At 42.2% G+C, this 26,807-nt stretch overlaps 1 protein-coding gene across 11 annotated transcripts in view; it reads left to right on the top strand.

Annotated features, from left to right (window-relative positions):
• Nucleotides 1-26,807, top strand: part of NCKAP5 (NCK associated protein 5) — a 918,003-nt gene that overhangs the window by 121,778 nt on the left and 769,418 nt on the right. For all 11 annotated transcript variants that reach the window (XM_070241812.1, XM_070241809.1, XM_023622814.2 and 8 more), the window contains exon 2: nt 10,280-10,409. In XM_070241812.1, coding sequence (XP_070097913.1) covers nt 10,341-10,409 — 69 coding nt within the window. In that variant the 5' untranslated portion in view covers nt 10,280-10,340. The remainder of the gene's footprint in view (nt 1-10,279; nt 10,410-26,807) is intronic.

Genomic DNA, 26,807 nt, shown 5'->3' with positions numbered 1-26,807 from the left:
CCTAAACTGTAGTCCATGGAGTATCTTAGATTACGTCAAGAACTAAGTCATCATGACATCTAGCTAGATGCGCGTGGCTTCACGAGAAAATTCTTGGAATTTCACTCTTACGTGTACCTAGGTAAGTTCTCTATTTTAGGTTTCAGATCCTGTACTGTTAGAGTGCAATCAGACCAGAAGCATCAGCTAGTTAGAAATGCAGAATCTCAGGCTTTACGGCAGACCTACTGAATCAGGATCTGCATTTTAACAAGATCCACCGGTGATTCCTATTCATGAATTTATGAAGCACTGGTTTATCCAACTATCTGTAGAAATTCTCTTATTGCTGAGCCTTCAGAGGTCAAATAAAAAGAAGCAACATAAGTGATGACAAGAGGAGAAAAAATGTATTATATGTATAGTACACAGATGTATTATACACAAATGTATTATACGTATAGTACATATGCGTATATATACCACAGATAGGTATATACATATACATGCACTTACGTATAACCCCTAAACTTACTCTTTCTAGCTCTCAGTTTAAGTGGATGGTCATCGACTGTTTTACCTTTTAAAGAGATTTTAGCTCACTTCCCTTCCCACAAATGAATAGCACTCTCAATTTAATTAAACACCGACTAGAAGAAGATAAACATCTTTGAGACTTTTCTCATACACTTCATTTGACGGCTGTTATTACTTAGGACATCTTTAATGTCGTAATTTACATTTTATGGTTTATTAAGAATTCTTTGTCTTGTTTTCAGCATATCAATGAATTTTTGAGGTTTAATCCCTTAATCTTGATTTACTAGACTTTTAGAATTTTTTCACATGAGGATTGTTTAGGGCAGGGGTTTGTGGAAGAAGTCACCAAAAAAGAAGAGTGAATAACCTCTTGAAGTGAAAAAAGCTCCCGGGTAGCTGGAAATAGTCTAATTACCAGCTAAAGCCTTAGCAAAAATGTATTGGCTTTCGATTTATTTTACTATATCCATTTCCTGAATCATTTTGGTTTTTCACTTGTGTGCACAGGAATTTAATGAAAAATAATGAATTCAGCAATGTATGGGGACATCGCAGTTAAACCTTTTGCTGGATCTTCACAAAACATTGCTTTTCATAAACTGTTTTCTTAACAAGTCATGTTGCTCTCAGCAGGCTTTGCAGAGTTTAGAACACACTCTACCCAACTGGCCCCAGATGGAAAATAGGCTCTTGAAATTGGATGGCTTTTTAAGCGTAGCTCTCCACAGCCTTCTCAAAGGGGGGAAAAGAGAAGCTTGAACAGAATGCATTTAGTAGCTTGGTCTATAATTCCCCCAGCATCCCACCTATTTGGATGTTTTTGCTTTTGGCAGTGGAATTTTTCTCATTTAATTAACTCATTAGTGTTAGCAGATGACACAGTGTGAAAATTCTTTTCCCTAGTCGCTTATCTAAATATTCTTCCAATCCACCGGGGTTAGGTGCACACTTTATTTATGTATTTTTAAACGTTATTTATTTATCTGTTTCATTTCTCACTGACTTTCCCCTTAAGAGTTCATGGGCAACATGTACGCATTTCACGTAATGAACTAGAAACGTTTCTCAAAGTGATAAATGGAGAGGAGGCAGAGGAGGGAACTAAATAGCAGGGAATATCTTTACAGAGAAAGAAAGAACAGATGGTTTGAGAAGAGCAGCCAGAGCTGAAATGCTTATCCTGGTCCAAGCCCCGGCCAATCTGTCTCTCAGCTTTTGCTCCATACATTGTAGAAATGTAGCAATGGTTTGTGTCTGGAAATCATCTGGCAACACCTGGAATGACAATAAAAGCAAGTTTTCTAGGATTATCCCAACAAAAAGTAAATTTTTTCCCTGAAATCATTTGCTCATTCATTCATTCACATTTTTTTACCCTTTTGCTATCAATTTATAAATCTTCTCTCTCAGATTTTAAATGTTCTTGAAATTTGATAATGTATACTTTAACCCCCTCTGTCTTCCCCATCTCTTCTCTCTCTCTCTCTATTTCTTACTCTTCAGGGCCTAACACAGATCCTGGAACAAAATAGATATTGAATGAATATTACTGAATTCTGAGTGAAAGGAATTCTGTTGAGTGATACCTAGCAGTCTTCCAATATCTATTCCAGCATTTCAAAACAGGCGTCTCTTTAATCCTCAGAGCCATCTTGTTAAGGTGACTGCTGTTGTGATTATTATCTTAATTTTTTCTGTGAGGAAACTGAGGCCAAGAAATGTGAAATAAATTGCTTCGAGGTCACAGAACTTGTAAGTGGCAGTTGGAGAATTTGAACTCAGGACTGTCTATGATGATGCTACCCAAAATGATGGTGACATGGGACACTCAGTCTTGTTGGAGCCCAAGCAGTGATGAGGGAGCTTCTTTGGATCCCTACTAAGAGAAAAACACAACCTCCAGTTTCTGTGGCAAATAAGTACTGGGTCATAGGAAGGGTTGACACTGCATTTTACTCTGAAAGAGTAAATTTTATGGTATGTGAATTATATCTCAATTTTTTGAAAGATTTAAATAATAAGGTTGTAAATTACTGATTTGGGGATGTTTTGAGCTTTCAAGAGCTTTCTCTGCCCTCCATTCCTGAGCAACTGAGTTCAAATTAATGTCAATTCTTTAACTATTCCAGTTTACCAAAGATGCACTTTGAACAACAGCCAAGATGTCCACACCCAGACTTTGATGCAGCTCCCTTGTTCCCCATGTCATTTATCTGAGGAGGGAGCCATGGGACAGTGACACTTATGGGTCTGTCCAGCATTCAAATCACCAACTGTAAGCTACTGAATAGGTTCTAGGGTTAGAAGTTTAATAAACATGAGCTCATGAAACCATTTTTTAAAACCAATTTTCATCATCATACAAAATTTTCATACACTTCAAAGAAAAAATCGTTGTCACATCCCTCGTAGACTGTTTCCAGCCGCTAAATTAGCTGGCAAGGATGGACACCACATTTGGGAAATCTGTTCACATTCAGATTTCTTCTAAATCAGTTTCAGGGTGCTGCTGGGATTTGAATAGATGTTTTATGGTTGAAAATCACATAATTGGGGGGGGGGGTTGTACTCATGTCCAGAATGGAGACAGTAGTTTTCTTTTCAGTAAGAGTGCACGCGCATACACACACATATGCACTCGCACACACACTCGTACACATTCACACACATACATGCAACACACACCCTTACCCATATACTTCAGGAATGGATGTATCAATAGCAGAAAGTTATTAAGCCAATATAGCTTCCAAAAGGAAACCGCTATTTTTCTGTGTTTAAAGTATAAGAAAAGTCAACTGCTTTCCTTTATGTAGATTGAAAAGATTGTGATGAAAAGATTTCAATGCAAAGCTGACAGGAGTTTCAAACATTCTGTTTGGTAGTTACAAGCAAATCTTACGGGTTCATAATTTCCTCTTTTCCCCTCCTGCTATTGGTGCTTTGAAGTGAGAGCAAGGTGCTCCTGGAGAACAGTGGGGAGAAAGGAGGGAGCGGGTTTGAGTCAGGATTCTCTGCCGCCATTGTCCATGCTGTTGGAAGTTCTTTTCCTCATTCTTTAAGTGATGGCCTCACTCTTTCTAAAATACTGGTGCAATAATTTGGAATCTATATTTGAACTTCTATCTTTAGTCAACATTATTTTTGGCACAAAACAAAAGACCAGTTTAAGCAGGACTATGAGTGAGCTGGAGAGAGTTGGGGGAGGGAGGAAGGTGCTGATCCAATTGTTTGTATCCAACATTTCTCTTCTTTGGGGTCAGAGTTTGCAGATTAAGAATTGCTAGTTGCAGTGGCCAATGACAGGCAGTTGCTGCTGCCAACAACTGCATGTCCCTCAGCCCTTGAGAAAGGGGAGGAGATTGAGAAAGGGGGCACACCTTCACCCTCTCAAACTGGTCCTCAGTTGGCTGCGTGTTGGAATCATTCAAGGATCTTAAAATAAAAATCACTGGGTCCCACCCCTGGCCATTCTGATTTATCTGGCCTGGGAATGGGCCTCCCCAGGTGACTCTAGTGTACAGCAAAGTTTGAGAACCACTGCTCTAACCAGCGGTTGCCAACCCTGGCTGCTGTTACCACACTCTGGTGCCCAAGGCCATGGCCCTAGAGGTTCCAGGGGTCTGGGATGGGGCCTGGGTGTTGGTGCATTGTACAAGCTCCCCACGTGATTCTAAGGCACAGTCAGGGTACAGGTCCACTGAGCTCCCTTGTCGGGGACAGGAAACTCACTGCCCTTTGGATTTCTTTGGTGTGTTCAGTTCTGCAGTTATTCTTTGTAGGATTGACACCAGGGCAGAGCCAGTGTGCTGGGTACTCAGGGGATACACCAATGAGTCTGACACAGTCTCTGTTCTCTGGATGTTTATGAGACTGCCAACAATCGTATTTTGCATTGTTCGTTGCTTACTGAAGCTGACTGAAAAATATTTTGAATCTAGATTTGGGAAGGCTTTTTCATACATTATCAAATTGAACCTCACAATAACCTGATGGGGAAGGCAGATTAGGAAATGTAAACTCACAGAAGTTAGGGAACATGCTCAAATTTACGTGGCAAAGTGGGCTGGGCGCAGCATCTTCCAATGCCTTTTGGCTCCAGCGTTTTTCTCAGTTTCTCCTGGCACTACCATTAATCTTTCAGATCAGGGCTGGGGAGTGGAGGGATCAGAGGGGTAGAGATTGACATGGAGAAATATTCTTAGAATGTGTGTGAGAATGAGTGAGTGTGTGTATGTGAGCGTGTGTGTCCCTGTGTGTGTGTGACTATGTACGTGTGAGGAAATATACATTTGAGGTTGTTATTTAATGTTCTTGTTTGGTTATTGTCCCTTGAAAATTATACAGTCTGTTAACAAAGGCTAGCAGAAAAAAGAAATTACTGACATCTTTAAGAATATCAAAGGGTCTGTCTGGCACTGAAAGGCCATACTATCTGTGAGGAAAATTAAACATTTTATTACGGTCAACTCAGATTTCTACAGATACCAAGAAATAGTATTTTCATCAGCTAGAGAGAGTGTATGTGACGGGGAGAGGAGATCAGTATCAATGACCATCAGTCAATAAAAGATGCTTAATATCCTGTCTTCCTTCAACTTCTGACTATTTTCCTCCCATGCAGAGGGGGAGAGACTTCCAACCCATCACTTGGAGGCAGATTTGTGTTCTTTATAACTAGAGTTGTGAGAAGCCATAGAAAGACATGAACATGACTGGGTTATGGTCCTTTGTAAGTACAGGCAAGGCCTAAGCAGTAATTTTTAGGTTGATAATAGTTTTAAAATCATGATAAAATGTTTTCTTTGAGGTTTGGGTATGTCTGTGTGTTTGGCTAAAAAAATAATTTCAGTGTTAGAAATGTGTAAATCATTTCTTTGCTTTAGCAATGTTATATTGCTGCCCTGCTCTTTACGTGCTCATGAAGACAGCTGTAAACGTCCATTCATTCATTTATTCATGCAAACAACAAATGTTCATTGAGTGTCTGCCTTGTTCCTACACATCATAGGAGGACATAGAACATAAAATCCTGTCTCTGCTCTCCAGGAGGTTAGTGTGTAGTAACACATTTAATTCCATGCTATTATTTCAGAAGGCTCATAAGAAGGAAGCCAGGAGTTGCCCAAGGAAGGCTGACTACCTGTCCAAAGGTATCTCTATGGGCTACACATCAATCATTGTCAAGCCTAGAAAAGAGAAACTACTGTAGATATTTCAAGCAGAGAGGGATTGAATGCAAGGAAGTGATTATGAAGCTGTTGGAAGGGCTGCAGGAGCAAAAGGGGTAAGGTGGTGGTACTCAAAGACTGGGACCCTGCTCCTGCCCTTTCTTATGCTGAGCTGTTGGAGGAATCATGGAAGTTACCAGAGCCTATAGTGACCTGCTGTGGATGCTGCTCAGCTAGAGCTGGAAGCAGGACAGCTTTTCCCTGCCTGTTGCCTTCTCACCTCCTTTCACTCCCTCCTACTGGCAGAATCCAACTTGACCAACTGACCAAGAGGTCTTGATAAGGTAGTTTGCACCTCTAGACCTGCAGTACAGAGAAGAGAATAGCAGGGCAAGGTGGGAGTGAGTAGGTGAGTGGGTGAGTGCGTGGGTGGGTGGGTGAGTGGGTGGTGGAGATGGTGAAATCCAACAGTCAAATAAGCAGCAGAGAGGGATAGGGTCTGGGAGTAGCCACTGTCTCCCAGAGTTTTCTCTGTTTTGTAGACTCAGAAACTTTATTAGTACATTGAGATGTGATCAGACTTTGAAATCTGACTGAAACTAACTCTTAGGGACTGAAATGTATCCCCTCACCCAAATTCATATATTGAAGCTCTAACCCCCAATGTGACTATATTTGGAGATAGGGCCTCTTAGGGGGTAGTTAAGGTTAAGTGAAGTCATAAGAGTAGAGGCGTCATTCAATAGGACTGGTGTCCTTGTAAGAAAAGGAAGAGACACCAGAAGCATGCATGCAGAGGAAAAGACCATGTGAGGACGCAGAGAGAAGGTGGCCAAGTGTAAGCTAAGGAGAGATGTCTCACCAGAAACCAACCCTGCCGGCACCTTGATCTGGAACTTCCAGCCTCCAGAACTATGAGAAAATAAATTCTTATTGTTTAAGCCACCCAGTCTGTGGTATTCTGTCATGGCAGCACAAGCTGACTAATATACTAAGCAAATACATAAATGATGAATATAAAGAGTCAGATGCCAAACTGCAAATTGGTACTAAAAATGTAACTTTCCAAAAGATTGCCTACTTATATTTTCTGGTCAGCACATTCTTCTTCTGTATGTAAAACTACTTGGGAGTCAAATAAAATTAGAAGGTTGCTTTATGACAGTGGTCTCTGAGCAAAGGAGTTTGTTGGATGGACAAATGGCCAGTGTAATACCAAAGTGTCTTTGGGATCTGACGTACTCATTTCCCCTCCAGACCTACAGTCCTTGCTGGGTATATGTAAATGTGGGCACTCTCTTTCCCTGACTGCTGGAGGTGAAGTGTATTAGCCTCCCTGACTTTTCCTTTGTGGACCGCTCTCCTTTTCCTGTTGACACATCCTGGTTGCCATTTTGTTTCTGTTGGATGGCCTTGCTTTGATCCTTCTGGATAACTTTACTTTGATCCTTTCCATGGTCATTTTATGGTTTAATTTGCAAATTTTCAAGTTCTTGGCATGGGGATAGAACATACCCTCAGGCTGATTATTGGCCAGGACACACTGCTACAGCTCTAGTGCTTGTTGCCATTGACTGTGCCCTTCTGATTGGTCAATACCTGTGCTGTATCATTGGCTAAAGGTTTGACTGTCACTCTCTGCGTATATAATTGGCACCATAATGTATGAAAAGAAAGGACCAGGTTAAGCTGTTCACCCAGCCTTCCATATAGCAGGCTAAGCTATTTGCAAACTGTCAAAATGATCCTTGTTTCCCAAATGATAGCCTCATCAGCCTATTACGGAGCATAAAATCCAGTCACTAGAGTTGTTGCTTAATGAGTTTAATCATATTTACCAGAAGGGATAATCAATGTATCTAATATTTAAAGCTTACCTACTATGCGCCAGGCACTAGTGAAAACTCTTTAAATGGGTCATCTCATTAATCATCACAACCACCCTACTATGAAGAAGGTCCTATTATCAATCCTATTTTATAGATGAATTAACTGAAGCTTAAATAGGTTAAACAATTTATTTAACAATATTAGCTGGTAAGGAGTAAAGTAGAGAATCAAACCCTAAGAATAACCATGGTGTTTAGAACAAGCAAGTTACCTTGCTCTACAAGACCCTGTATGATCTGATTGTTGCTCACATCTCTGAACTTTTCTCATACAGTCTCTTCCTAGTTTGCTTTCCAGGGCACATAGACTTCTTTCCCACCTCCTTCCCAGTGGAAAGACTGGTCTCTCTAACTGGAATGCTCTTTACCCATATTTTTACATGGCTGGCACCTATCCTTACCATTCTATCTAAAATTTTCTCACCTTCTACGTACTTGACGCTCTACCACCTACCTGGGGTTATTTCCTTCATAGCAGGTGCCTATCATGGTTTGGAGTTATTTATTTGCTTATTTATTTTCTACATCCTCTCACGAGATGTAAGTTCCATGAAGGCAGGGACATGGTCTCTCTTGTACATGGGTGTGTCACCAACATCTAAGTACTGGGTCCTCCGTACATTGGGCACTCAATAAATACATGCTAAATGCTAAAGAATTATCTCCTGTGATCTATCCAACCCCAAGGTTCTTTGGAATAAGACTTAGGAGAGCATGTTTTTGATGGAAGGGGAAATCCCAGGGCCTGAGTAGTCTCTCTAGCTGGATTCATCGTTACAGAGAGTATTCTGAGATACCAGGGCACAGTCACTAGGATGAGGAGGGGCTGCAAAGTGGGTGGGGAAAGACAGACCCCCCAAGCAAATTTCAATTGACTAATAGTTTTGCCTATAGTAGTGGTATAGAACTAACTTTGCTCTGAAAAATGCTGCCAGGAGTTTGTTTTTAACTACTAGGCCCTACCAACAAGCAAATATGAAGAGCTTCCTACATTTAAAGAACTGTCCTAGGTGATGATGGTGATTAATAAGTTAAGTCCCCAGGGACTTCTATGTAACTTGGACGAGAAAGAAATCGTTGCCAAATGGAGTGACTAGGAAGGTCTTGTGAAGGAGATGGGACCTGAGCCAGGCACTGGAGCAAGGGGAGAGTTAGACCAGATGGAGGTGAGAGGTATGATCAAAAACGTGGTCTCAGGAATGCGCTTAGTGTGTTTGGGGATTGTAAAAGGCTAGTTGGCAGAAAGTAGATCTTGAACATGATGATGAAAAATTTGGATTTTATCCTGAATTCAGAATAGACTCCTAGGAGTTTCTGAGTGGACCAGTAATGAATTACAATTAGTGTTCCTGAAGGTGAGAGATGGAATGACTAAGATGGAGGAGGCAGCCTATGGCTGGAAAGGAGTCCATCAGGTCCCTAGGATTGACTGTAATTTCGCCTTACCCTGTCTGAGGCACAGCTGTCTCCAGCCTCTTCCTTGCAGAGGAAACTAAGAGAAAGAGGCCACATGGTGAAGACTGTGGAGCCAAGTCTATTGCATCCTTGTTAGACTTGGAGCAATTGAGAGAGTCATGAAAAATATTTCTTTTCGATTTTATTAATAACTGATTGGGATAGCATTTTATGAAGCTCAGTTATTCTATATCAGCAGTACAATGGCCTTGTGTTTGTGCAGATTTTGAGCAATTTCTTTGCCTCAAAGTGCCTTTTGAATCATCAAAGATGTTAAATTATGTCAACTAGTATTTAAGGTTAACTGGTTTTTAATATAATCTGTACATAACTGTAACTTGCACGTAAGTTATAATTTATTGCCTTTAAGCCATTTTTCCATACATCATTTGGTCGTCATTGTTAGCTGGTTTTGCATTTGAGAAAGATGGGTTTCAGAGAGGCTAAATGACTTGTCCAAGGTCACTTGGCTAATTGGTAGGAAAGCCTGGGCTCAAGCCTATTCTTTTATTTCCAGCCTTTCACATCTTGGTGAAAACTGGAAGCTAGTGCTTAATAGAAATGATACATCCTTACTAACCAGAATGCTTAATCATTCTAGAAGGAGCAAGCTCAGTGGAGTGCAGGGATTAACTGTATCTGATATGGTGAAATGCAGTGAATATTCAAATACTCATTGACGGTAATGATGTCATCCACCACTCATTCTGAATCAACTTGTCCCAAAGGGAATGTATCTTAGACTGTTCCTCAAATATGTTTAAGTTAAATATTTTGAAATTAAATATTGACAATAATGTTCATGTTTCAGTTTCTTCTCGTTGGGCCTTGGGCTCAATAATTCTTGGTTATGGCATGTGGTTTTGTCAGTTTGATCTCATGGAATTTGCAGACAGCATCTATGTGCACAGTAACAGAATGATTCTGGCTGATAGAGAGGGGATGGGCGTGAAGCAAGTGTGGCATGAAACGGACTGTTTGCTTTTTTCCACAGTCTGCTGATTCGACCTGCAAACCCATTCCCCAACGCCATTAGCAAAACCTATAAAAACACAGGGGCCTCCAGAAAGACGACTCTGACATTTGCAACCCAGAGAGGTCTTTTGAATTGAGAGGGCCCAGTTCTATCCTTATTATTTGGGTCTGAGTGTTTTTGGCTTCAACACTTGTTCTTGGTTAGAAAGTTATAAACAAGGCCTAAACACTGTTCACTTGGATAGTAAAACACATGTTCACTTTTTGCAGTGACCCTGGAAACAGAAGGGGAATTCTTATAAATCACAAAGGAAAATAAATAACTTCACCCATGGAGGGAAAGAGACAGCTTGAGAAAAGGGACTTTGGAAAACGGCTGTCTCTAGACAGCAGTCTTGTGGTAAGTACTAAATATTCATTTACCACTCTATATGTTTTGGCTTAAGATGCATTATTCTTTGACTGTTATTTCCTGAACCCTGTGCTTTTGAAACCTCTATTCCAGTTACCCCATTAGCAATATCCCCTGGGATTTTGTTTAATTTATTTTTTACAAAGTCAAAAGCCAGCAAATTATTGGAATGTTTGTATAGTGTCTTAATAGGCAAATGTCATAATCTGTCAACATTATATATAATTACATTAATTCCAGCCGAAGTAGACCTTAACCTACACAAAAACACTACTGTACAGCTGATGCCAAATGCCAAGCCTATATATAATTGTTCCATCACCCATTTATCTTAACTTTGGGGATAAGTTGAACAAGAATTCAATAGAGCTTCAAATATTGAAAATGAAGGAAGTCTCTGAGATCTTCTTAGGTATGTAAATTAGTTCACTTGTCCATAAACTTTCTTTCTAAAAGTTTTAATTCTGGTGAGCATCATTTTTAACAACCTGGTTGGGTTTGCTTTCATGTATGAGAATCTGTTTGTCCACGGAAGTAGACTAAGCCACTGATTTCTGAAGGTTGGCCACTCTTTCACAGCCTCTGAACTAAGATGTGCAGGTCAACTCTTCTCTTCCATAATGCATATGAACAAAGCAAGAAATCAAATTAAGCAAGTCACTCCTTTCTCTCTTGCTCATCTACTAAGATAGAAATTTAGCCTAGTTCCTTCTTTTGTATGTTGTATAGGGATGTGCTTTATTCATTCTTATACTCCAAGCACCTGGCCTGGAGACTGGGTGAAAGTAGGCATTCAATAGAATATTTGTTGAATTGATTTATAACTTGCGTTTTTCCAACTCTGCTGCTATGGGTCTTGCTCTGTCTGTGTATAGATTAACTGCTCATCCCATAACTGCTGAGGCTCGGCATCCCCAACTGTTATAGATGTGAGTTTCTGGGAAATGAGAAAAGGATTGCTTTAAACTTTTGTGTGCAGGTCTTCTCTTGTTATTGGAGTCAACTTCTGTGTCTGTGTGAGCTGTGCACTAGCCAGCATATCTTCTGAGGCTAAGAATGTTTATAGTATTTTAAGTTCTCCTCCCAGAGGATGTGATGACTTCTTCTCATCTCTTAGGTCTTTCTCTCTCCAGGTAGAATGTGGTGAAATTAGTGTGTGTTTGTCTGTGTGTATGTGTGTGTATGTTTATATGTCTATTCCCTTTGCAACTTCTGGAGAAACTTGGGGTAAAGATATAAATTCTTAGCCTCTCCTTTGAGAAGAATACACTTCTTACATATTAATCAGCCAACAGGGTTTGGGTTATGCCTAGGCAAGGGACAGAGATGCCCACATAGTATGATGTGAGTGGCATAGGAAAGGTTCTCTTAACTCAAAAATATCATCCTTGCTGGTTGGTCCCTAAAGCCCCAAATTCTGCCTTAGGTTCCAGAGAAGATGCAAAGACCCTATAAAAGCAAGCAATGCTAAGCTATCGTCTTTCAATACTTCACAGTAGCATTCATTAATAAAAGGTCTTGGATCATTCCTAAATGTCAACCAGATAAGCAGAATTTTGTTGAGGGAATTGGTAAACAAAAGGATGCAGAGCATAGAGCACTGGAATGCAGGGCTGAGTTGGGGCTTGCAGGGGTGGGGGAAGTGGATTCCCATGAGGACACTGGGTACCTGAAAATCAAAGAGGAAAGAGTCTCAGTGAAATCTTTGCCCACATTTAAATTTTGCTTAAGGACAGACTTGACTGTGAGCATAAATCAAAGCCTGTCATATTACCAGTGCTAGTTGAAATCCCAAAAGCAAGCTTGTGTTCCCATTGGCATATGGTCCTTCTGTGAGTCTTGTGGGGGCCGCAAATCTGTTTCTTGACTTATGGAATAAAAGAATGCTGTGAAAATGAGAACTTGTTGCTTGGCGCCAACTGAGAAACTTAATCCTGTTAAATCTCCCTAAATGATGCTTAGGAGAATTTTTACACTAGTGAAATATCTTTCTTGTTTCCTAGAGGCAGATTAAGTGCTACATCTGCGTGCCCAGATTGGGAAAATCCTGGAAAAATAACGTGCTCTATTATGACTATGTGGCCTGGTGTACGGAGGTGCCTAAACGCTATTCAACGTTATACAACTTAGGCCATGTGACTATAATTTTACCCTCTGTTTTAGTGTTACATTCTTTCTTCATATACGACACTATAGCTGGGACAATGACAGCAAGAGTATTCTTTTCGAATTGGTTCTTTGAGAGTGGGAACCATTGAAAACCCATTGGGTGAATTCTATTCTGACTGTCGGGAAGAGAGGTAGATGGGATGACATCAAAGCTGACTGGCCTATAAAGGATGTGAACCCAAGACATGGCCCTATTGTTTGGTTCCATGCTGAAGCCACACAAATAACTAGGCAAGAAATGTATAGAGATAATTCTAGATAAAGGTTACTGGGAAATTAAACAAAAAACAAAAAATACCAAAATCACTTGGCATCATATTACACATTCCCAAGGCATGTTTATCTTATTTTACTTTATTTTATTTATGTTATGTTATTTTTTGCGTCATTGAATGCTAAATTGGGAATGAGTTATACAGTCACTTTGCGAAAGAAGAGTTAATACTCAGCGAGGTTAAATGCTTTTCCTGAGGTCACACAACTAGCATACAATCAAGAGTAGAATCAAGGTTTCCTCCCTGTCACTTCAGTTCTTTATCTTTCACTATATAACATCCCAGGAAGAGCAGATGTCCTTTTGGAAAACTGCAGAGAGGAAAGAGAAACATATTGAATTCTTAAGTCTTGAAATTCAGCTGCAGTAATCATCATGACCCATATTTTTGAGAGTTAGGAGGCCCAGAGGTAATTTCCACTTTCAGATTTTGCAGGAAAATATTCCTCATAAGGTAGTGCAAGAATAAGGTACTATTAACTTCATTACACATTTTATTTTAGATAATCAAATCATGAAGTGTTGAGCAGAAATTATAGCTCCCTTGCAACAGCTTTCAAATGTTTAGGCTGGAGGAACCACAGAATAAAGAAACTCATGGTCCAGATACTGAAAAATGCTTCAATTGGGAGATGCGAATTTGTGGTCCTTAGTCACAATTTTGCTTTCAGGACATGACACAGGGGAAGATTTCAGTGTGTGTATGTGTGTGTAAGTATGCATGTGTGTGCACCCTGGTAATGCTGAAGTAGTCTTTGATGCTGCTGATGTTTTATTTGATAAATCACTCTTTTTAAGAAGAAAGTGACAGGTAAAGGAAAGTGAAATGAAAAATATGTTTCAGTATGGGGGGTGAAGACCCCAAGAGCAAGACAAGTGAGTGCAAGTTTGCCTCCACCAGTGGCAGTGTGCTGGGTAGCCGCATATTCACAGCAAGTACAGTCTTCTCTCTGATAACAATAAAAATCACCCCAGAAATCAAGGCCTCTTCTTGACCTAAAGCTGTTCAATCCACCCCAGGATGCTTTTTGATCAGAAAAAGTCAGCATTTCACACTGTGCCTTTTTATTTGCAAGAATCATTCCCAGGCTGCGTGTATTGCTATTTGACACTTGTAGCTGTGATAGCATTTAGCTGATGAGAAGGCTAGGGAGTGAATTATCTTTTTCATCAGCTCATATTTCAATAGCAAACATTCTTTTTTAATTTGGGGAAAAATTACTTTTTGCTTTTAAGCACGGATGGGAGTAACAGCTTCTCTTATAAATGATGAATTCCTTCGTGGTACCTCCAGTCCTTTCTCCCCCACTGAAGGGAAGACAAAACCTGGCCATACTAGATCCTCAGCTCTGATAGCAGTACAGATTTGATAGGAGCAGGAAAGGCCTTCAATTTATCCTTCAGCCTCTTGATGGTTTGCATCCAATTCATTAGAGTAATTAAGCTTCCACAGGCACGTGTTAACTAAGTCAACAAGCATCACTGAAAACCTACTTTATATTTAAGACATTTTAGTAGCTATGGGATGTGCTGGGTAGTTGCCATTTTCCCCTCCAGATCCATTCCATCCTTCTCTGCTTGGCTGTGCACCCCTGGAGGATGTGCCATGTGGAGCTTGTCAAAAGGATTTCTGGTCTTCTGGTATCTAATTGGGTTTGGACAATGGGGGGACATAGCAGGGATCAGTCAGAGGTTGGGAGGAGAGAAAGGTCAGGGTAATTGTTTTCCCTCTCTCTCCCTGCCTGGTGGTGGAACACAGTGACTGGGCTATTCTGCCTATGGACACAGATTTTGTTGGGCAACCCTCTCCATAACTCTAGCTACAGTTATAAGCATAGCCCTCTCTGTGTTCTGTCACTTTCTCTCTCCCCGTGTCCCTTCTTCGTTGTAATGACTCCTGGATTTGCCAGACCATCTCATGTTGGTTTGCTTTAGGTTGGCCCACACTTTATTGAATAGTTCCTTTACCAAACTCTCCTCAATTAGATGGTTTGTGTATGCCAGCTCTTTTCTGCAAGGTCCTCTGACTGATACACGGAAATACTCCTCCTCAAAGTATTTGTAGTTTATTTGGGGAAGCTGACCTAATAAGCAGGAAAAATAATATAACATGGTGGAGGTAAACAGTGTGACACTGATGGTGATAGGAGTTGAGATCATTGTGGGAGGATGTAAGGAGGCACTATGGAGAAGCTGTAGTTAGAACTGTGCTTTGACACAATGGAGAGAATTTGGGAAGTGAGGATTAGGATAGAAGACAAGAAAGGGGAAACCCAAGGATTTTGTCCTCTACTTCTGGTGACAACCCATTTCATTGCTGAATTATCTTTTCCAAGGGAAACATCTTCCTTATATCATATAATGATGGTTAATTTTACATGTCAGCTTGAATGGGCTAAGAGATGCCCAGAGAGCTGGCAAAACATTATTTCTAGGTATGCCTGTGAGAGTGTTTCCAAAAGAGATTACCATTTGCATTGGTAGACTGCATAAAGAGGATTGCCCTCACCAATGAGGGTGGGCGTCATCTGATCTGTTGAGGACCTGAATAGAACAAAAAGGCAGAGGATGGTTGGACTTGCTTTCTACACAAGCTGGCACATCCATCTTCTTCCGTCCTCAGACATTGGTACTCCTGGTTCTTGGGCCTTTGGATTCAGACTGGGTCTTACACCACTGATTCTCCTGTTCTCAGGCCTTGGGGTTTAGACTGGACCTACACCATCAGCTTCCAGCTCACAGACAACAGATCATGGGACTTATTAGCCTACATAATCACACGAGCCAATCCCTTAGAATAAATCTCCATGTGTGTATATAGAAATATATGTACCCCCCGACATACTTATATACACACACACATACCTCCATATATACATACAGAGAAACGAAACCCTGACTAATCTAAATCTCTGCTGTTTTACCTTCAGTTATTTCCCTCCTGTTTAGTTACTGGAAGTAAAGTAAAGTAAAGCAGAAGTCAGCAAACTCTGTAAAAGGCAAGAGAGTAAATATTTTAGGCTTTTTGGGCCAGAAGAGCAGTCGCAACTTCTCTGCTCTTCTATTGTAGCAGGAAAGCAGCCACAGACAACACAGGAATAAATGGACATGGCTTCTCTTCCAATAAAACTTTATTTACAAAGACAGGTAGCAGGCTGGATTCTGAAGGGCATCTACATGCATTCGAGAAATGGGAAACTTGAAAGTCTGAGGTCCTTTTTCCTGGGTGCTAACTCTCTGAGTAGTGAGTCACTATTACCTTGAGGATGCACAATATCCTGGGGCAGGCAAAGGAGGAGGCGTAGGCTGTTAAGCAAAGATGAATGTACTAAGTGGCAAGAAAGTGAGCAAAGGGGAATATTTTAGAAAGCTCAAAACTTGCTGAGACTTTTTCTAAATACAAAATAGGGGCATGGTTAGTGTTGCTCCGTGCATCCGGTGGATTGTGAATACTAAGAAAAATCTGCATTTTATAGTGCCTCAGGCCTGACCGTAACTTTCTTGACTCTCTTGGTGCTACAATTAGAGCACCTCTCACCATAGCGATGCTGTTCAGAGCACAAACTACCAGGTTGCTAGAGAAGGTTTCTAGCTACTTGAATCTCAGCTACCTTTGACCCCTTCTGCGAATGGAAACATAAAGTTCGGTTTACAGTGCCTCTGACCACTGGGCAAAGGCCAAGTTGTCCTCTGGGAAGCCTGACCTTTGTTCTCTGATATCAAGATTGTTTGAGATTTCCCAAGTGAGCATCAAGTGGAGGAGGGTCAAAGGACGAGAGGGAGCATTTTATTCCTCCAACTGCTTCATCCTCTTTATGGGGCTGTTATCTCAGCTGTCTCCTAGGTGTTCTGAGAAGAACATAGACCATGTACCGGAACCAGATGTTGCAAAGTGTGGTGATGTCTGAGGATCCAGCCAAGGTGCTTTTTAGGAAAAAGTGACAGGTGGAAAACAGAGCAGCTTTGGCCTGTGTCAGCAATCTTCCAAACTGGTGTGCTGAATCTTTGCCTGTTCCCCCTTGAAAGCGGGCAGTGGTGGAGTTAGAGAAGTGTCAGACCCTTAAATGAATATTTACCCAGTGAATCTGCTCACCAGCCTAGCAGAGCCATCATGGCAAGTCAAGAAAATGCTGGAGAAATGCCCTATCCAACTCAGCAGCACAGATGGGGGGGACTATGGATAGATTTGGGGCAGATGGGCTGGAAGAAGACAGGGGAGGCTTGGCCAGGTAGGTACAGCCCATAATACCTGGTTGCTAAGGGCTACAAGGGGCTCCAGACGAGCAGGAAGTGATCAGAACCCAACAAGAACAGTGGTGGGAAGGAGGTTGGAGACTTGAGCAACACCACTGCTGAGGACAGGGTATGAATGGAGGGCAGGACAGACGAGCAGAAGTACGATACATGCCAGCTGTGGACACAGCATATCTCAGCAGTGGGGCTGACAGACTCTAACACTGAAGCCACTTTAGCAGACAGCTCAGCCTGTTCAGGCAGAAAATCATGCACTGAGTCTAGACCAGGAAGGCTTCCTTTCCTTGGTAATCAAAGCTGAAATTTATTGAGGCTTACTATGTGCCAGGCACTCTGCTCAGTGCCTTAGATGGAAACTGTCATTTAATGACAACCCTTTGAAGTAGGAACGCTAATTATCGCTATTACACAAATGAGAAATCTGAAGCTTATCAAGTTAACCAACTTCCTCAAGGCTATAGAACTGGTGAGTTCAACTCAGTTCTGGCTACCTCCAGACTACACTGCCACTGCACAGCTGGCAGCTCTGAAGCAGAAACCTTCTTTATGCCAGGGATGGGGAGCTCCTCGCGTGGGGTTTCCCGAACTCAGAGAGCCCCGACCTCAATAGGGCTGGAGGTTTACATGTGTTTTAGCACATCTTCTGTATCTCTGCCTCCTGATGAGAGAGGCCAGGCTTGAACTGTCAAAGGAGCACAGGCAGGAGCTAGAAGGTTGTAAGAAATAAAGAATGCATGTGTTGAAAATTGGTGTAGGCCTACTTCCTAGTCTTGTGCTTTTTCTAATTAGTCGGGTCTTCGAACCTACTTTTGTAGAGATTAAAGTTTATGATCGCAGATGTATAATACCATATGTCTGTAATTCTGTGTATTTACACACAAGAGGACTGGTGGTGGTGTGTGCACATACAAGGTGGAATTATTGACTAGAATGGGAAGAGAGCATGGAGGAACTGGTGGATGCTGGGGCACATCTAACGTATAGCTGTCCCCCAGTATGCAACAGGGTTTGTCCCTTGAGTGGTGATTCTACCAAATGGCTGCACGTTCTTCTAGCTGGGCCACTGACTGATGGAGGTGGGTAGGGAGCCAACAGCATTTCCCAAGAGAAGATTCCCCGCAAAGTGCCATTTATTTACCCACACCTGGAGTTGGTGCTCCTTCCTCTAAGAAGTGTTGGCCTTCATGAGGGTGATGGCTCCCCTGAATGACTTCACTTCCCTCTTTTCCTTCCTCTCATCATTGAAAATAAGGCAGACTGTCATCATCACCATATCTTCCAGATTTCTTATTGAAATGCCCTTTCCTGAGCCACCATCATGCTCACTTCTGGTCTTTATCACTACACTTACCACTTTGTCACATACCTGTCTGCCCTGGAGCAGCCTAGGCAACATTGATGTTTGGGACCCTGTATTTCTTTGTTGTGGGGGGCTGTCCTGTATGTCGTGGGATGTTTAGCATCATTCCTGGCCTCTACCTACTAGAGGCCAAAGTTGTGGCAACCAAAACTGTCTCCAGACATGGCTAAGTGTCTCCCGGGGAGAAAAATCAGCCCTGACTGACCTGAACGCTAAGCTCCTTGAGGACATGAGTCCTGGCATGTTCACACGTGTTTCCCTAAAGTCTGACACAGAGAAAATGTGTAGTGAAATGAATAAACGAGTGACTGAACTTACCAGTGAGGAGCTGTTCCTGAGCTAAGTACACAGAAGCAGGCGATCTTGGATATGGGGCAGGGAGGAGCTGCCTGGGGAAGGAACTCCCTGAGGGCTGGTTGGGAAGGTTGGAGAGGGCAGATAATACCCTGCTTTTCACTTTTACCCAAGGGTCACTCTATTATATGTGTAAAGTTTTTTGTTTTGCTTCAGAGATTCTTAACATGAGATCTGGACCCTCCTGAATCCCAGAGTGCTTGATAGGGCAAATTTATTATAAGCCTTCAGGGGTTTTGAGTTCTCTGAAATATATTGTATTAGATTTTATGTGTATATGCATATGTGCATTTTTCTGGGGAGCAGGTCCATAGGTATGTCAGATTCTCAAAGGTATCTGTGACCCAAGAATGGTTAGTGACTTCACCTGCCATCAGTCTAGCAAGCCTGGCTCACAGCACAGGCACACAGATGGCTTACCTTGCCCAGGTCACAGAGCAGGATCTCAGCAGCACCTGGCTTCATCGCTTATACTAGGCTGCTGCTGCAAGTGCTGTCTGTCTGCCTCACAGCTCTGTGCATCTTTGGAGTCTTAGAGATCACTAAATCAAGACAGGAACTGGAAACATTTTGAAAGCCCTTTGCAAATGCTGTTATCAACGGATGATGAAATGATACTGCTTCTATAGCAGAAATAAGTACAAATGAGCAGAGATGTTTGCTTGGCATGTTCTGTGTTTTCTTAGGGCTCAGAGATCTGCTCATCATTCTCCTGGTGTCTCACCATCTTTCGATAATGGGAATCATCAGATCATACAAGTTTCCATGGCAACTGAGTTTTCTGCATCATCCTCTGGCAGCCTAAGATTGTTCCTGTGGCAGACTCCCTAGTGCTTTGTCCATAACAAGAGGTGGAGCTTTCATCAATCTCCTTAGAACCTGGTCCTCAAACCCAATAGGCAGCTGGGTGTTCTCTCTGATAGGTGCCTGCTTTCATTTCTAGAGTTTCTAATTGGTCAGCACAGGAACTGAGCAACTACTAGGTTTGAAGCACTGTGAAGTGCTAAGAGTGAAGAGCTAAGTGGATGCTAAGAAATTCAAAGCATGATTTCTGCTTTACAAAGCTTGAAACAATCTAGTCACATATGCACAGTCATAGTAATGCCAGGGGGTGGATTGTGGTGCAAACAACAAGAGTGATGGGATTTAGAAGGAGCAGGTTGATCTTCTAGCTGTATTGATCAGGGAGGGCTTCCCCTAGGAGAAGAGCTTTCATGTCCCCTTCTAAGAAATTGGTCCAGATTTAATCTACAGTGTCTCTGAGTTCCCTGGAACAGAAATTTATTGAGAAAACCATGGTGTCTTGAAAGAATAGAGTATGATTTCAAGGTGCCTGGCTTATAATAGAGGAATTGCCAAGACCTTAAGAAAGCTGTGTTGTAATCCTGAATTATTGTCTTAACTTTCCCCTTGTCCCCTCTGGCCACCTCTCCCTACCTGTCTATTAAAATTCTCTTACCTGTACTTCCTGGTGCAAAGCAAAATGCATCCCACAGCTAAATCATTTTGATATTCTTCCTTCTCACTCATTTATCAGTGTATGTTATACCTGCTGTATATATATTAGCTATATTTTAGCAGCCTAACTATCTCACACTAATTTACCACCCTGTACTATAGTTCATTATTATCAATTAATATTTATTAAGCATCCACAAGGTTCATGGCTGTGAATTAGGCAGCATTTTCATTACTTTCCATTGCGTTGCCATGCTCTGTTGCCTTGGTTCAGCTTAGCCAGTATTTATGATCTTTCTGCCAGTTTCCTATTCATCTGACAGCTCTCATATTCATCCCAATTTCAATTAATATTTCAAGAGCAAATCCAGGAGCCATTGTATTAAAACGCTTCACTTAATGCCAGATGCACTGCCTCAATTCTGTCTCTTTCAATACTAATTTTGCAATTCTCTCCAAACACAGAATCCCATTTGTCTGGGCTGCTCTCTACAAGCCCAAAGAGTGGTTCCTCCTGGTTCCTTTACATTCCAGGCAGTTCCAGATGTTTCCTCCTCATAAATTTCAGTTCCTTAACTAGACTTAATGGATCATAATTGTCCATATCTGAAGATGCCTCTGAGGTTTGCTTTCCTTCTGTCTTTCAGTACCTTTTTGTTTTCAGTTTTAAGCAATTGTCTTCAGCTTGGTAGGTTTCCTAATATAATTAATTCATTGACTGCTCTCATGCACATAGATGTGTTGAGGGAAATAAAATCATTTGGTCTGGTAAATTCGGGGATCCATCTGTCAGAGCCAGCAGATAAGTAGGCTCAGGGGCTGTTGGCCCTTTTGTGAGGAGGAGCTGTTGTCAGAAGCCTGCCATCCCTGGAGATGGTGAAGCCTTGAGGGCTGGCAGGAATCTGGTGTGGATGGGTACAATGCTGAGCCTGAAGTCCTTCAGGGCACCAACTAGATACGACTGAGATTAGGCTAATGCTGGCACTCCCTCCTCCCCGAGTGGAATCCTAGCTAAATGGCGATGGTAGTAGCTATTTGGAGACCTTCTTGGCCAAGTTTGGAGCTCAACAGGTGGGTCTCTAGGCTAAATATCTGACCTAATTCCTGTTTGGTGAGGTGTAGCAAGGAGGAAGTGAGGGCAAGAGAGAGCCAGGTCTAATGTGGTGGTTAGCATTTCTTATCCTCTTAGGAGGACTGGAATAACTTCCCATAGTTTTGCCTACAAAGACTGCATCAACAATATCATTGACTTGTTTACTCGTCAGTAGAGGTCCTAGAAACAAATACATGGCACACTCAAGCCAGGCAATGGAGGATGGGGAAAAATTTAATAAAGGGACTCTTACAAAGGGGTGGCAGGATGTAGGGAATCAAGATAATAGTGCAGTACCCTGAGGCTGGAAACAGTGGGGAGCTGTTACCGTGGCTAGGCCTGAAGGGCAAGGGGACCAAGTGGCCCACAGAACCATGTGGCCATAAAGAGAGAGCCATGTGGCAGGAAATATCACCTTAGATGGAGGGATGCAGCCAACTAGTGTTAGCCCAGCAGAAAGGGGATCAGGACACAAAACCTCTGGCTACACTCCCCTCCCACTCTCCAGGCCCCTACTGTCACCTCCCATTTGCCAAGCCCAAATGGAAGCCAGAGGGAAAGGGACCCACGTGTCACCCTGGGGCCCAGAGCAGGGTAAAGAAGGGTGGAGAGTGGATGTGGAGGAGCCAACAGAATGTATCCAGTGCATTTATCCTAAATAATATACACACCCCACATCAGTCCCTGTCTTCTCACATTTCTGGGATGAGAAGAAAATATTCCTAAGTCAGACTAGCTTATTATTTATATATTATCAGAAATGAATTCCTTCATGTTGCTTTCTAGTCCATTGTGTTGGACTCATCAACTTGGTTTGACCAGAACAATAGGATGTGACACCTTCAGAACACAAGTTCTATGTGGCCAGTGACATGGTCTTCTCTTCAGGGGTCCTAGTAAAAATGCCTAGTGCAGGGCTATGTACGTGCGTGGTGGCCGGGGTACAAGGAGGGTAATCTAGTAGATTGGTCACTGCATTAGAACTCCACTACTGTAGATTTGAATTTGGGGTGAACCCTTTAGCAGATGTGGGTTTCAGCAAGTTTCTTAAACTCTCTGAATCTCTGTGAACTCAGTAGTGGGTTGCCATGACGGTCAAGTGAAATAAAGAGCAAGAAGGTGTTTGGAGACTGTAGGATTCTATGCAAATGAAAGATATTGTTAGGGCGGGGATACAGCTCCTACCTGCAGAACTTCAACTTCTTAAAAATATGAGCAGCTTCAGGAAGAAACCTGTCCTGTCAGCCTACTGTGCGCCGAGCACTCATTTTGAAGGGTACAGTGGGAACAGATGCCATATAGTGCAGCGGAAAGAGCATGGACTGGCTGGAGTATCAGCCTGAACAGATTTGCATCTCAACCTGTCATGTCCTGTCTTGCCTGTGTGAACCTGGCCGTGTTACTTACCTTCTCTGTGCCCCTGTGTTCTCATCTGTATGAAGAGGTGGCAATGTCTTACTCAACGGGCTGTCAGGAGAATGAAGGGAAAGGATTTGAATAGAGCATACAGCGCCGTGCTTGGCATACAGTCTCCTCTATGCTGAAAATATGTAGAGCTGGCTGACATGGCAACTCCAGATGGCAGTTTTCTTTGTCTACAGATGGAAGGAGGCATTTAGAAAAGTTTTTTCTTAAATGTTTGGTTTGCATATCTTCCTATATGATGTTTAAAAATGGAATGGCATATCTACACTATTATCAACCAGAAATGTTCACCAGGTGCTGACTCCAGGTTGTATCTGACCAAACGCTGGAGTTCCTTCTTCCTAGTCCAGTTGCTCAGTAGTGCCCTATTAATGAGCTGGACTCCAGACCTTCTTATGTGGAGCGTTATATTTTTCTGGAACTTTTGGCCTACTGTTCTCACCCTTGAAGCCCAGCCAATGTCTATTTATAACAGGCCATTTTATTCCAAGGGCTTCCAGGAGTGCCCATAGTCTTCTAAGCAACTAGACAATGACTCCCTGTGCACCAGGTCCTGCTGGGTCCTCTGCCCCAGGCCCCGTGCCCCTGATAGAATCAGGCTGGAGACTGGGCTGCAGAGCCCCCCTTTGTCTTATGCCTTCAATTGCTTTGAGCTCTGCCAATTCAGAGCAGTGGGAGATGAGATTTGGGGAAGGGGCTGGGGATCATTTCCCATGTGACTCCCTCTCTTTACTTCGATGGAGGAAAACAGGCTCGGAGAGGTCGAAGCGGGAAAGATTTTCCACTACATAAAGAGAACGAAAGAGGAAACAGGGTCCCAGTGGCCTCCTGCCAGGCCCCAGGAATGCGCCAACCCTGGGAATTGGCCCCTGGCCAGCCTCCTCAGAGGCTGCTGACTTGGGAAAACTGGCTCTCTGGCTGCTGCCAAGAATGCAGACAATGGTCTTTTGGATATTTCACTTTTGAAAGTGAGGCTTTTGTTTTATTATCACCAAAGGTAACATTTATTGGGCACCTGCGGATGCATGCCAAAAGATAAAATGCATGATTGGAAGGCAGTGTAACTTAAACCGAGCAGAAACACCAGGGTCCTCATATAATATTTACAGCCTGCTTCTAATTAAGACTTAATCCTTTGCTCGGGTACATTGCTACCTTAAATGTGAGTGCTGAGTGGAACTGAAATTCTAGAATTAAAATCAGTTTTTAAGTGCTAAAATGAGCGGTATTATATCACCTGAAAAGGCTGACATAAATGGAATCAGCTTATCCAGTTGCCATTTGGTTGAGAAAGGACTTTGAGAGAATGAAGCCCAGAACCAGTGTGTTCTGATGGAGGGAAGGAGGTCAAGATCCAGCTGTTGGTTCAGGATAGATAGCCTTGACATACGTAGAGTACTGAGTTCTGGTATGTAAAGAAGAAGGCCGATTACACACTCCCCTCAATGTGCAATCATTTAGTGTGAAATGAGGACGTGGTATTGTTGAACAATCAGATGACCTGAAAACATTCCGTATGGCTTTTCATTCCCATCTGAATTAGTGATATTGATAGTAACAGCAACTAACATTACAGAGCATTTACTATATCCTATGTACTAGACTTAAATATTTATGTTAGCTCATTCAGTTTTCACAACAACCTTACAGGGAGGTACTATATATCCCCTTGTACAGATGAAGAAACTGAGGCTCAGAAATTAAGTGACTTGTCCAAGATCATACAACTAGTAAACACCAAGGTCTATCTTACCACAAAGCTCATGCTGCCAACACCTGCACCATCTGCGAGTATCTTGAGCACATTTCTGAGTTAAGAGGAGCATGCGTCTCTGTGCTTTGATCAGTGAGCTTTCTGGCTTCCCTTTCTGGTGGCAATGAGGTTGGCCACTCCCAGTATGCCATCTTCTATAGGGTTCAGTGCCATAGCTTCAATAGCCCTTTAACAGTGGCTCTTCTTAAAGCATTTCCCCCTTGGCTTGGAGCCCTTTAACTCAACTAACAGTCTGGCCCCGCTCATGCTTACAGCTCATCCTCCGTGCTGTTATGAGAGGTCCCACCAGGATTCTGAGCAGTGGCAAGAGTGGGGGGAGAGCCTCTTGTAAGAGGTACAGGCCCTCACTTCTGTGCAACTGAGTTCCCCCCATCTCATTTTAAGAAGTTCTATTTGGGCCAGCCTGGTGGAATAGTGGTTGAATTTCTGTGCTCTGCTTCAGCGGCCTGGGGCTCACGAGTCTGGATCCTTGGTACAGACCTACCCACCGCTCATCAAGCCATACTGCATCAGTGTCCCAAGTACAAAATAGAGGAAGATTGGCATAGATGTTAGCTCAACGGCAGTGTCCCTCACCAAAACAAACAAACAAAAAAAAACAACAAAAAAAACCAGAAAAAAGAAAAGAAGTTCTATTTATGCAAATCCAGATTTATACAAAGATGCATCAGGAGTTACTTTTTCCTCTTTCCAGAGAGATTCCTCACGTAACAAAGGTCTCACCAGAAGATTTCTTTAAATAGACTTTAATGCCTTTTAAATTGAATTTAATTTTCAAAATTCAATTTGCAGTAGTAGTTTCCCATGGAGCTAAACATCCAACATCAGACCTTTTTCTCCTGCAATGGAAAACAGATCACAGATGGTATTTTGGGTTGAAGCGCTTTCCCCAGGAGCCCTGAAGGGCCTGGGGAGCCTGTCATGGTGCACGGAGGGGGTTTTCACTCAGGGGATGAAGAGGAGAGTCACAACTGGGACTCCCAGGCCACGGTTCCTCCCTGGCCTTGTCTTTCTTCCTTCCTTCACTCTTGACAGCTCTGGTGGGCTCACAACAGTGTGGTCTGTAATAAAGAGTGGGTGGTACCCTACAGTTAATCCAGAGCAACTCAGACATCTTCATAAATCTCCTGCATGTCTCTGAAGGACTTTTCTGGCATGTGAGTCTATAAAAGTTCTCCCTTGATTGCAAATTATATCCATTAAGCACTTATTTTACACATACCGTGGAGCCTAATCCTCTGAATAGATGAAAGAGAAAACAGAAAGAGGAGAAATTAACTTAGATGTAGATTATTGCCCATTGGTGATATGCTAGGCTCTGCACAGATCCATTACATTTGTTTTAATTAATCCTTTGTTCAGAGGCTATTTATTATGCTTGGTTTTTCACAAAATTCTGTGGTGAACAAGACAGATGACATCCTCCTTTCGTGGAACTCACATTCAAATAGATTTCCCAACGACTAGTGAAGTGTGAATTATGATTCCCATTTTAAAGATGTGGAAACTGAGGCTCAGAAAGGTTTAATAACTTGTCCCAAATCACACAAGTAGTAAGAGTTGGCACTGAGTTTCAGAACCAGAACAAAGTCTGACCAAAAGCCAGTTTTTTGGTTTTTCTATACCCTGTACTATTTAGAACGCTCAATTAAGGATCAATTCTGTTTTTTGATAATTGAATACTGTCTGGAAATAACAAGAAGAGAAAACTTGTTTTAAATGAGGAATTCACTAGGATGAGCCTTAGTAGAACAGGAACAGGAAGATACTTAATCATTTTTCCTATGTGGCTACCAGATCCCAATGGAAAATTGGAAAAATAAGTACAGTGGTTATTAGTGCAAGCACAGCCATGCAAGTCACACATTAAGTGTTCAAAGTCCTTTGCCCAGAGAGGCTCCAGCTAAACATTGCTGCCGCTGTTGATAAGCACGCTGCTGCAGGCTCCTTCAGAAAGGAAAATGAAACCAGCTCCTAGAAACGACATGCAGCTCTCAGGGTCATAAAATAAGACCCAGCTCTGCTCCTGCCTACCTGTGTGCCCTCCTCAAATCCTTTAACCTTTTCTGAGCCTCCATTTTCTTCTGGGCTTGTCTAAGGATTAAGTGACACAAGGAGCGAAAAAAAGAAAATTGCTCGAGAAAGTTAAAAATTGTATGCCAGTAACAATGAGAACCTTGATAATGCGAGAACTAGGATAAGGAATAGGGCTCTTGACTTGTTCA

Source organism: Equus caballus, chromosome 18, assembly GCF_041296265.1.
Source record: "Equus caballus isolate H_3958 breed thoroughbred chromosome 18, TB-T2T, whole genome shotgun sequence".
Classification (NCBI taxonomy): domain Eukaryota; kingdom Metazoa; phylum Chordata; class Mammalia; order Perissodactyla; family Equidae; genus Equus; species Equus caballus.
Note: the sequence above shows the minus strand (reverse complement) of the source record. Positions and strands in the feature narration are given on the sequence as shown.